The sequence below is a fragment of the Choloepus didactylus genome, chromosome 7, assembly GCF_015220235.1.
Source record: "Choloepus didactylus isolate mChoDid1 chromosome 7, mChoDid1.pri, whole genome shotgun sequence".
Lineage (NCBI taxonomy): Eukaryota > Metazoa > Chordata > Mammalia > Pilosa > Megalonychidae > Choloepus > Choloepus didactylus.
Window position 1 is genome coordinate 118822396 of NC_051313.1, and position 10729 is coordinate 118833124.

The following is a 10729-nucleotide window of genomic DNA, read 5'->3' on the forward strand; positions in this document are numbered from 1 at the left end:
ATAAATTGGGAAAAGATTCAATTGACCAAAACTATAATAATCCCAAAAAATATCAAGCCCCTAATAACTGAAACAGATAGATGGCAAAAATTGACTTAAAAATAGAAACTGAAAAACTTACAGTCATAGTGGGGGCTTTAAATACACCACTCTTATTTAAAGGTCAGCCCCCAAATAAGGAAAGATGTAATCGATTACAATAAAAAAATAACATACTTGATCTAATAAACATTTATAAAATCCTACATCCTAGGAGCCTGGGCAAGATGGAGGCATAGAGAGGAGTGGAAGCTAAGTAGTCCCCCTGGAACAATGAAAAAAAAAAACAGAAACAACTAGTAAACAATCCAGAATAACTGTGGGGGGGACAAACGAGACTGTCCACTCATCATACACCAACCTGAATTGGGAGGAATGCCCAACAACACAGCATAAAATCTGTAAGTAAAACCTGCGGATCCAAGTTGTGAGACCCCTCCCCCACAGCCTGAGCTGAAAAGCCTCGTGGGGCCAGAGAGAAGCTCTCTCCCAGCAAGAAAATATAGCTCAGCTGAGCTCCAACTGGGGTTTTAAGTAGTGAGTGTGAACTGCTCACTACAGGTATGAATCCCCAAAAAAACAGACAGAGGCTTTGGGTGACGACTGACCTCGGAGAGCCGGAGGGTCACCTTGGACTAGGTCTGAAGGGGACTACCTGTTTCTTTTTCAGCTCAGTGGAGAAAGCCCCAGTCATTTTCAGTTTCCAGGGCTGTGACTCAGAGAAGGGTGGAGACAGCACAAGCAGAGAGAGAGACAATTGAAATGCTAATGACCTCCCCTAGGGGGTCTATCTTCTCTAAGAGGAAAGGGATGGGGCCCTTTCCATTCAGAACCAGACCCCAGAGCCTGGGGGAACACAGCCACACCTCCTCACACCAGTCAAGAATTATAGGCTAACAGGCATCACCTGCTGGGCAGAAAAGCACAGTGACCTGAGGCATCACAGTGTGGAGCAATTTTCTAAGACATACCCGCAGGGAAACCAGATACTGAATATTTCTTCCCTCTGGGACCTGAGCCTGTTCTGGTCTGGGAAAACCTGATTTGGATAACCAAGGAAACCATGGCTAGACAACAGAAAATTACAACCTACACTAAGAAAAACAAAGTTATGGCCCAGTCAAAGGAACAAATGTACACTTCAGCTGAGATACAAGAATTTAAACAACTAATGCTAAATCAGTTCAAAAAGTTTAGAGAAGATATTGCAAAAGAGATAGAGGCTGTAAAGAAAACACTGGGCATACATAAGGCAGAAATCAAAAGTTCAAAAAAACAACTAGTAGAATCTATGGAAATGAAAGGCACAACACAAGAGATGAAAGACACAATGGAAACATACAACAGCAGATCTCAAGAGGCAGAAGGAAACACTCAGGAACTGGAGAACAAAACACCTGAAAGCCTACACACAAAGGAGCAGATGGAGAAAAGAATGAAAAAATATGAACAACGTTTCTGGGAACTTAAGGATGGAACAAAGTACAATAATGTATGTATCATTGGTGTCCCAGAAGGAGAAGAGAAGGGAAAAGGGGCAGAAGCAATAATAGAGGAAATAATTAATGAAAATTTCCCATCTCTTATGAAAGACATAAAATTACAGATCCAAGAAGCACAGCTTACTCCAAACAGAATAGATCTGAATAGGCCTATGCCAAGACACTTAATAATCAGATTATCAAATGTCAAAGACAAAGAGAGAATCCTGAAAGCAGCAAGAGAAAAGCAATCCATTACATACAAAGGAAGCTTAATAAGACTATGTGCGGATCTCTCAGCAGAAACCATGGAGGCAAGAAGGAAGTGGTGTGATATGTTTAAGATACTGAAAGAGAAAAACCGCCAACCAAGAATCCTATATTCAGCAAAGCTGTCCTTCAAATATGAGGGAGAGCTCAAAATATTCTCCAACAGACAATGAGAGACTTTGTGAACAAGACACCCGCCTTACAGGAAATACTAAAGGGAGCACTACAGAGTGATAGAAGACAGGAGTGCATGGTTTGGAACACAGTTTTGGGAGATGGTAGCACAACAATAGAAGTCCACAGAGAGAGAAGCTACAGGGAGCAGCCAGAAGTTGGAAGTCAACAGAAACTGCAAGAGAAAGGAAAAGACACTTCATGTGCATTGGCATGTGACAGAAAAGCCAAGGAACCCCAAAGATTGCTGGCCAGCCAGAAGATACCAAGCCCAAGAGGAAGCAAGCTTTCTACTCTCTGAAACCATAAGCCATTAAATTCCAGTTGTCAAGCCAATTCATTTGTATGGTATGTTTTAGCAGCTGGTAAACTAAAATACATGGCAACATGGCATGAGTCTAAAAAAAAAAAAAAATCCTACATTCAGTAATTAGAGCACATGTGGAACATTTACAAATTTGACAACATTCCAAGCCATAAGCAAGTCTCAATAAATTTCAAAGAAGATGTATCATGCTGTCAAGGTTTTGGGATTATAATACAATTAAGTGAGAAGTTAATAACAAAAAAATACATTTTCTAAAATCCTCATATATTTTGAAATAGAAAAATACCCAATACCCAATTATTTCTAAACAAAGAAGCAACATTCATTATCATGAACTTTCCGTGATTTACCATTCTACTATCCCCTTGTCCCATGGCTCCAATCCCCATCCCACATGGAGAAGAGACCAAGGAGGGGCCGTGAGGGATCTAAGTCTTGAGCAGAACTGAAACAGTGAAGAAATTCATTCATTCATGTACCAATATCAATTGAGAACCCACTGTATGCTGGGAATTATTCTAGACATGGGAATGGAAAAAAAAAAAAAAAGAACTTAGATTGGGGCGCCCCATAGGCTCTGCCCCCCAAATCTGCTACTAGCTATAATTGGGTTCATTTGAAGTCAGTGCTCTGCTCCTCTCAGACATTTCCGCGAGGGATGGAGGAATCCTTTATTCATTGAGGGAACAGACCAGCATGGTTTTGCCAGAAGGAACCCACAGGTTGGCTGCCCAAGAATCGCCGAGGGGCCTGCTGAAAACACAAGTTCTCTGGGCCAGTCCTGCAAGTCTAACCAATTCATGAGGTCAGGCTGGGACCCTGCAGTCTGTATTTTTTAACAAACTTCCCAGGTGATTTTAGTGTGCAGCCAGGTTTGGAACCACAGACCCAGATGATTTCTTAGATCCCTTCCAGGTTAAAAATCATTTTTATTTTATGATCTTTGACAAATGGTCTTCTGATATTTGGTTAGACCTTTCTTCATTTAGAAAGACAGATGTTTTTATCTTTTTGGTATCGGATTAAATTCTGCCAGTGCTTCCCATCAGCTGAACTCAACCAGAAGCCAAAGGCAGGGGAGACACCGTCCCCCTGGGTGGTCCTGGAGGGACAGCGGAGATTACCAGCACCTCTGCCCTCCTCAGGACCGCCCATTAATGTTCCTTACGTCTCTCCTTTCGACTAAACGTCTCCAACAACTCTACATGCTCCTCACGTAATAAAGTAAAAATTGTGAAATTTATTTAATTTTTTAAAGGGTTTTTATTTACTGGGTATCCAATGTTTCCTTTCTAAAATTTCTGAGCAAAATTTATTTCATTTAACTCTAAATTTGTCTGCAGAAACTTACGCAGAGTAGGATTCCCTTCACCAGGGATCAAGATAGAGAAAGGATTATTTGAGCTCAGCTGTGCAGTGCTCTGTTGTCTTTTCTCTCCATGTCCCTTCTTGGGGATGTAGTAACAGTTGATCTAAACCCCTTCCATCCCCCAAAACAGAAACTTCCTTTTGCCTCTCCTGTGGATCAAGCTTCCCTGTTCCTCATGGCGCAGTGAATTCTCCCAGCCTCTCACCCAGGCCCTTTCCTCCACTTCTTCACCCAGCAACAGATGCATCCACTCAGGGAATGTCTCTGATTGGCCAAACACAGCAGGGGTCTCCTCCTAGCATCTGTTTTCTTCCTCCCTACCTCTGCCTAGTTCCTTTGTCCCCAGGCAGACTGAGCTTTATTTGGTTAAAGCAGCAGAGCGCTATGGTCCTCAGTGAGGTGCTAGTCCTGGGACTCCACACCTTGACGACCCTCCTGGGTCCCCAGGGAGCAGGAGCCATCCAGGGTGAGTGCTGGAGGCGATGGGGTGGGAGAGGAGAGCTCGGGAGCTGCGTTACCCCAGGGAGGCAGCACAGAGGATGACCTGTTCTCCTTCTCCGGTCTATGGCAACTTCCTCCCCTAAGAGATCCCCAAATCCCTGTCACCTCTCCCATGTCCAGTCTAGACATAAAACACGGGTGCAGCCGCGTCCAGCCAGGCCACTGTCTCCTTCAGGCCTCCTTCAGCGTTCGGGCTCCTCCTGGTCCTTCCTCCTTTCTGAGACCCACACCCCGATGCTGCTGCCCAGGACCTGATTTCTCTACCCCTCCTGGATTGAAACGTGCCATTCACGTCCAGCTCTGTTGCTGTTTTATCACCATGTTGATGGCTACCTATTTGTCTGTCTTCATCCTACCCTAGATGTGAGCCTCTTGGGGAGTGATGGGGAGCATGGCTTGGTCATCTTTATTCCCTCGGGACCTGGCATAGTGCTGAGCATGTGACAGTCCCTCAACCACTGCTGAACAAATAATTTCATCAAATTCTGAAGGAATTTTACCAATCAAAGCCTAACTTCTCAGTTCTAGAACATGGAGCCTCAGTTCTGGGAAGGGAGGGTTGGGACATGAGCCTTGAGCTTCTGGCTCCCTGTCTGGCACCCTTTGCAGTACCTCAGACTGTCTTTGTCTGTCTGCTTGGTCTCTATATTGCAATCTTAATTTTTACCCACTGCCAGTCATCTCCTGTTTTCCTTCACACCCACCAACACTGCATCTGTCCCCAAAGCCCAAGTTCTGCTTCTGCCCTTAATCATTTTCTCCTCTTCACCCTCCAGCCCTCCTTTCTCCCATACGGTGAGAGCTGGTGATTGCAGTCAAGACTTCTCTCTGGGAAGCCCAAGCTCACTTTTAGCAGCTTCTCCTCTTCCCAGCCCCTGGTGTGCCAAACTGCACTGGGGCCAGCCACGGTGTGAGGGGCCTGTGCCTGCTTCCCTCCCCTGCGCTCTGCTCCCACCCCCAGCAGCCTTTCCACTCTCCATGGGCCAGTTCAGCCAGAAAAGGACTCTGTGCCCACACAGAACCCAGGACGGGGCACAGGCTCGGGCACACAACATACTGCCCTGCAAGGCTCATGGACATGATATGTTTTCTTGTCTCTCCCTGACCCTGAACTCACCCGATACAGCTGACCACATGGGCTCCTACGGACCAGCCTTCTACCAGTCTTACGGTGCCTCTGGTCAGTTCACCCACGAATTTGATGGGGAACAATTGTTCTCTGTGGATCTGAAGAAAAAGGAGGCTGTGTGGCGTCTGCCTTGGTTTGGCAACTTTGCCCACTTCGACCCTCAGGGTGGGCTGGCCAGCATCGCACTGATCAAAGCCCACCTGGACGTCTTGGTGGAACGCTCCAACCGCAGCAGAGCCACCAACGGTACCGGCCCTTCCTCTGCCCTACCCAGTCAGGGAGAAGCCCTCGTCCCCCTCTGGCACGCAGCTCTCTCAAAACCTATGGCTGTCATGCTCAGCCCCTTCCTTTCCCAGGAGTCTGTAGACATTCCCAGTCTCCTTCAGCTCTCTCTTCCCTCTCGAGGAATGACCATGTCCACAGGACCCCCTCTCAGGGACCTGTGAGATATAGGGGCCCCTGAGGTTCCACTGTCCTCCTCAGTCTCTTCTCCCTGTTTCCCTCCCCTCATGCACCAGCAATCACTGTGCCTGGCCCCAGAGCATCCCCTGCCCACACATGGCTAACAAGGAGGAAATGTCCCTCAATCACAGTCCTCATGGGTCCTAGGATGTCAGAGCTGAGCCTTTGGGAGTCAGAGCCTTGTTCCTCCTAGTGCCTCCAAAGGTGACTGTGGTCCCCAAGTTTCCAGTGGAGCTGGGCCAGCCCAACGTCCTCATCTGCATTGTGGACGGCATCTTCCCGCCTGTGATCAACATCACCTGGCTGCGCAACGGCCTGACAGTCACGGAGGGCGTGGCCCAGACCAGCTTCTATTCCCGGCCCGACCACTTGTTCTGCAAGTTCCACTACCTGACCTTCGTGCCGTCTGCCGAGGACGTCTATGACTGCCAGGTGGAGCACTGGGGCCTGGACGGGCCACTCCTCCAGCACTGGGGTAGGGAGACCCCTCCCCAGACCTGCTGATACCCATGTTTCCGGAGCTCTGGAATCCCTTCGCTGAACCCTCTGACCCTTGCCCTCTCTTCCAGAGCCCCACATGCCTACCCTGCTGCCAGACACCGCAGAGACCCTGGTCTTTGTCCTGGGCCTGACCATGGGCCTGGTGGGCTTCCTCGTGGGCACCATCCTCATCCTCACAGGCATACGCTTGTCCAGTGCCCCCAGGTCCAGAGGGCCCCGGGAGTCCAGCGGGAGGACAGTGGATGGCTCTGAATAGGATGGGGGTGGAGAAACAGAGACTCTGGGGGTGGGGAGAATGGGGCCAGGGAGGTCACATAGAGAAGTAGTGAACAGGAAATAGAAGAGCAGAAGTGGGTGGGGAGTGAGGTTTGGGGGAGGTGGAGCTTGCAGAGATAGGAGCCCAGAGTTGTGAGCTTGAACAACCTTGGTCATCTGGTCTTTGCCCCTTTAGGTAAACGCCCTTGTGTGAGGTGTGGATCGTGGGAGACGCCTCATGGATTCCTTGCAGTTTCTGCAGCCCTCTCATGCTCGGGGCCACAGTCCATTACATACATCCCCACTGTGCTGGCTTTGAATGGGATCACCTCTGTTATATGTGTCCCCTCCTTCTTGGCCCCAGTACTCATGGCAAGACTTTGTGGGGCACCAGCCACTTCCCCTTCCCAACCTCAATATGCATGTTTCTTGCCCTGTCCAAAGCTCTGGCTTAGCAGCAGTAAATGCTTTAATGGTGTTTGCCTTATAACCTTTTTACCAGGTCTTGGCCAATGCTCCCAGGTGTGAAGGATGCTGGGACTTGGGAAAGGAGATTCTGAGTGACAACCATTGTGGGTGACCAGCTAGCACTGGGGATTGGCAGCTGCCTTCAGGCCAGCCAGCTGTGCCCTGCTCCATCTGACTCATCAGCTCGGGGCCCTTTTTGTGTTACTTGTGAATGGTCATTTCACAGAGACTTCATGAAATTTTACCAGAAAGTGATGCAGAGAATTCTCTTCATTGTGATTCCTCTCAGCCAAGGACAGTTCTGAAAGGCACTGGGAGAAGATTCTTTTCCAGATTTACTCTGTATGAAGAGGCCATTGGTGTCCAGCCTTGGTCTACAATGTCATCTCTTTTTTCTACATTTCCTAGAGTCCCATGCATGATAAAGAGCGCTCCAAGGCTTAGACCCCTCAACATGTGTCAATCATTTTAGGTAGGAGGGGAACAGAGTGCATCTGCAGCGTGTCTGCTAAGAGGGGAGGTATAGGAGAGATCCACCTGAACTCTCTCTAAATATGTGGCCTGCAAGTTTACTGTGAACAAAATTTAAACACTCACACAGACACACAGAGATAAGTAACCACACAAGGTAGTTATGCCAGGCACCAAATGAGTGGTATAGCTCAGTGGTTTCCACACCAAAATGTACACCAGAATCATCTGGGAGACTTTTAAAATACAGGCCACACCCAGACCTACTGACCTGGAATCTTGGGGGTGGGAGGTGGTGACAACAAGAAGCCTGTATCTTTTAATGAGCTCTCCAGTTGATTCTGATGCAGCCAGCCCGGACCTAGGCTGTGTAACCAAGACTAACTGATCTCGTGTGGTGTTATTAGAGGTCATTGGAGGGAAAGATCCCTGATGTCTGAGGGGATCCAGGAACGTTTTCTGGAAAATCTTGAACTTTTAGGACATATGACTTGGGCAAGTTATAGTAAGTAGGAGCAAGTTTGGGGGTGGGGGTTCAAATTGCAAGCATTTGGTCCTAGGAAAGAAAAACCAAAAGATTATAGGGACTTCGTGGACTTCCAAGACAGAATAAGTTGGGAGAAATCAGTGACTAGTGGAAGACTCTGATAGATGTGGAGGAGGATCATCTTAGTCAAGATTTTTGGCTTCAAGTAACAGAAACCCTCTTAAAACAATCAGAGGCAAAATGGAGGGTATGTACAATAAGGATACAGGAGAGGTGCACAGAATCCAAGGGTAGGCATTCACTGGGACTCACAAAACTGAACTGAAAAGCTAGCAGAACCTGGAACATCCCCTCTTGCTCTCTTTCAGGCCATATGGTCTGTTCCCTAGATCCCTCTGTATGTTGGCCATATTCTTCTCCCTCTGTTGACTGACTCATCTTCAGCCAACATGCCCACCCTACAGTCTCTGAGTTTTTACCACCTCAGCTCTAGCCACCCACAAAAACTTGTGTCTCCCAGGCATAATTTTAAATTCTTGGGAAAAATAAATACGACTGGCCAAACTGGGGGTAGATGCCCATCCTAGTTCAATGTACTGTGATCAGGAGGACAAGATGCCACAATATAAACATGGCTGCCAAGCACCCCACTCTGAGGTGAGGGGTTGGGGTCTTCTCAGAGAAAGGAGAATGGGTTGAGTCTTGGAAGACACCAAAGGATTGGTCTATTCCCAACATGCCTTGAACTCTGCTGATCTTTTGCTTAGTCAACTTGATGCATCATTGGAAAGGTGTATCTTCAATCTCTGTCCTTTTTGGGTTTTATGTATGTTCCCAAGGTTTAATAAAGTCATTAAAAGTATCTTCTTGTTAAAAGAAGTGTGCTTTCTCCATTATACATGTCATCCAGCAATCCCTGGAACTTTTAGGAACAAATCGTTTAGAATTATTTTTTTGTCCCCATCCTCACATTGTTTTTTCCTAGTCTCAAGGTAAGTAGTCTCTTGTTTTTAAAAAGTCCTCTTGCAGAAGTCATTGGGAACCCAGAAGAGAAAGGAAAGGACATCACCATATGATGGGAAAGCCAGGGAACCCCAAGGATTGCCAGCAGCCAACACCAGAATGCTACTGTGTTTAGGGAGAAAACAAGTCTTGCTGATATCTAGATTTTGGACTTCTAGCCCCCCAAACCATGAGCCAATACATTCCTATTGTTGAAACCAGCCCATTGTGTGGCATTTGTCATGGTATCCTGGCAAACTTAAATGGCTCCCCCCCCCCCCATACTTTTTCCTTCTTAAGAAGAAAACTTGTCCCCTCTGCAGACCACAGAGACTTTATCCTTCATGGATAAGAGCCCACAGACCTTGGAGTTAAACTGACCTAGGTTTGAATTGCGCCTCCACTGCTTACTAGCTTGGTTTCTAAAGCAAGTGATATAATTTATCTGAGTCTCTCTTTTTTCATCTGTAAAAGAAGGATAATAATAGCAGGTTCTTCACGGAAGGAGGGGAAGTTGTGAAAATCAAATAAAGCAATTCTTGTAAAACTCTTAATGTCCTATGCAAAGTGTGTGTCCCAGGATCCGTCTCCTGCCCTATTAGAAGATTCACATCTGCTTCCCTTTTGCTGTTGGCAGCAGAGTGCCAGAATCTGAGTAATCAATATGTTCAAGTGCTGCTTGTGGTGATAAATGTACAACTTTATGATGATACCATGAACAACTGATTGTACACTGTGGATAAATGTATGAGCCATCTCGACAGGTGAACTTGCTGCCCTCCCCACTACGTGGGATCCGACTCCCAGAGTTGTAAATCTCCCTGGCAATGCAGAATATGACTCCTGGGGATGAATGTGGACCTGGCATCGTGGGACTGAGAGTATCTTCTTGACCAAAAGGGGGATGCAAAATGAGACGAAATAGTTTCAGTGGCTGAGAGATTCCAAATGGAGTCGAGAGGTCACTCTGGTGGACATTCTTATGCACTATATAGATAACACCTCTTAGGTTTTAATGTATTGGAATAGCTAGAAGTAAATACCTGAAACTACCAAACTCCAACCCAGCAGTCTGGACTCCTGAAGACGATTATATAATAATGTAGATTACAAGGGGTAACAGTGTGATTGTGAAGACCTTGTGGATCACACCCCCTTTATCTAGTGTATGGATGAGTAGAAAAATGGGGATAAAAACTAAAGGACAAATGGGGTGGGATGGGGGATGATTTGGGTGTTCTTTTTTCACTTTTATTTTTTATTATTGTCTGGTTCTTTCTGATGTAAGGAAAATGTTCAGAGATAGATTGTGGTGATGAACGCATAACTATGTTATCATACTGTGGACAGTGGATTGTATACCATGGATGATTGTATGGTGTGTGAATGTATTTCAATAAAACTGAATTTAATAAAAAAAAAAAAAAAAAAAAGTCCTCTTGCCTTTTTGATAGGACCCCTTTCAGTCTTTTTAAAAATAAGGGTTTAATAATCGCATCCTCTCCTATATTTTCTTTTTTTTTCCTCTCCTGTATTTTAAAACTCTTCCTCTTTTCAGGCCACCACCCTACAGATTATAAACATATCATCTCTCTCCCATTAATGAGAATATCAAATTCTTTCTCTAGCCTATAACCCAATTTCCCTCTCCCCTTAGCACCTCCAAGTCCCACTTTCTGAAAAAGTGTTCTGCACTGGCTGTCTCCTTGTTTCCTCTGCTGATCTAGTCTCTGTGTTTAAATTTTTAACAAAGTTCTCTTATGCATATAGTTTAAAGAGTCAAATGCGTCTA

At 46.2% G+C, this 10729-nt stretch overlaps 1 protein-coding gene across 5 annotated transcripts; it reads left to right on the plus strand.

Annotated features, from left to right (window-relative positions):
* The first annotated feature begins 4008 nt into the window (after window positions 1–4008).
* On the plus strand, window positions 4009–8797 carry LOC119540207 (HLA class II histocompatibility antigen, DO alpha chain). Of its 5 annotated transcripts, none has more exons than XR_005218056.1 (5): window positions 4009–4127; window positions 5289–5537; window positions 5947–6185; window positions 6323–6458; window positions 6706–6845. XR_005218056.1 is itself a non-coding variant. In XM_037844276.1 (5 exons), exons 1-5 carry the CDS (start codon window positions 4046–4048, stop codon window positions 7035–7037), a joined length of 1056 nt encoding a protein of 351 aa, XP_037700204.1. In that variant the 5' UTR covers window positions 4009–4045; the 3' UTR covers window positions 7038–8797. The 5 variants fall into 5 exon arrangements, 4 of the variants coding, with proteins under 4 accessions (XP_037700204.1, XP_037700205.1, XP_037700207.1 ...); XM_037844276.1 differs by having other exon boundaries at window positions 5947–6228; window positions 6323–6433; window positions 6706–8797; XM_037844277.1 differs by having other exon boundaries at window positions 5947–6228.
* Window positions 8798–10729: the final 1932 nt, after the last annotated feature.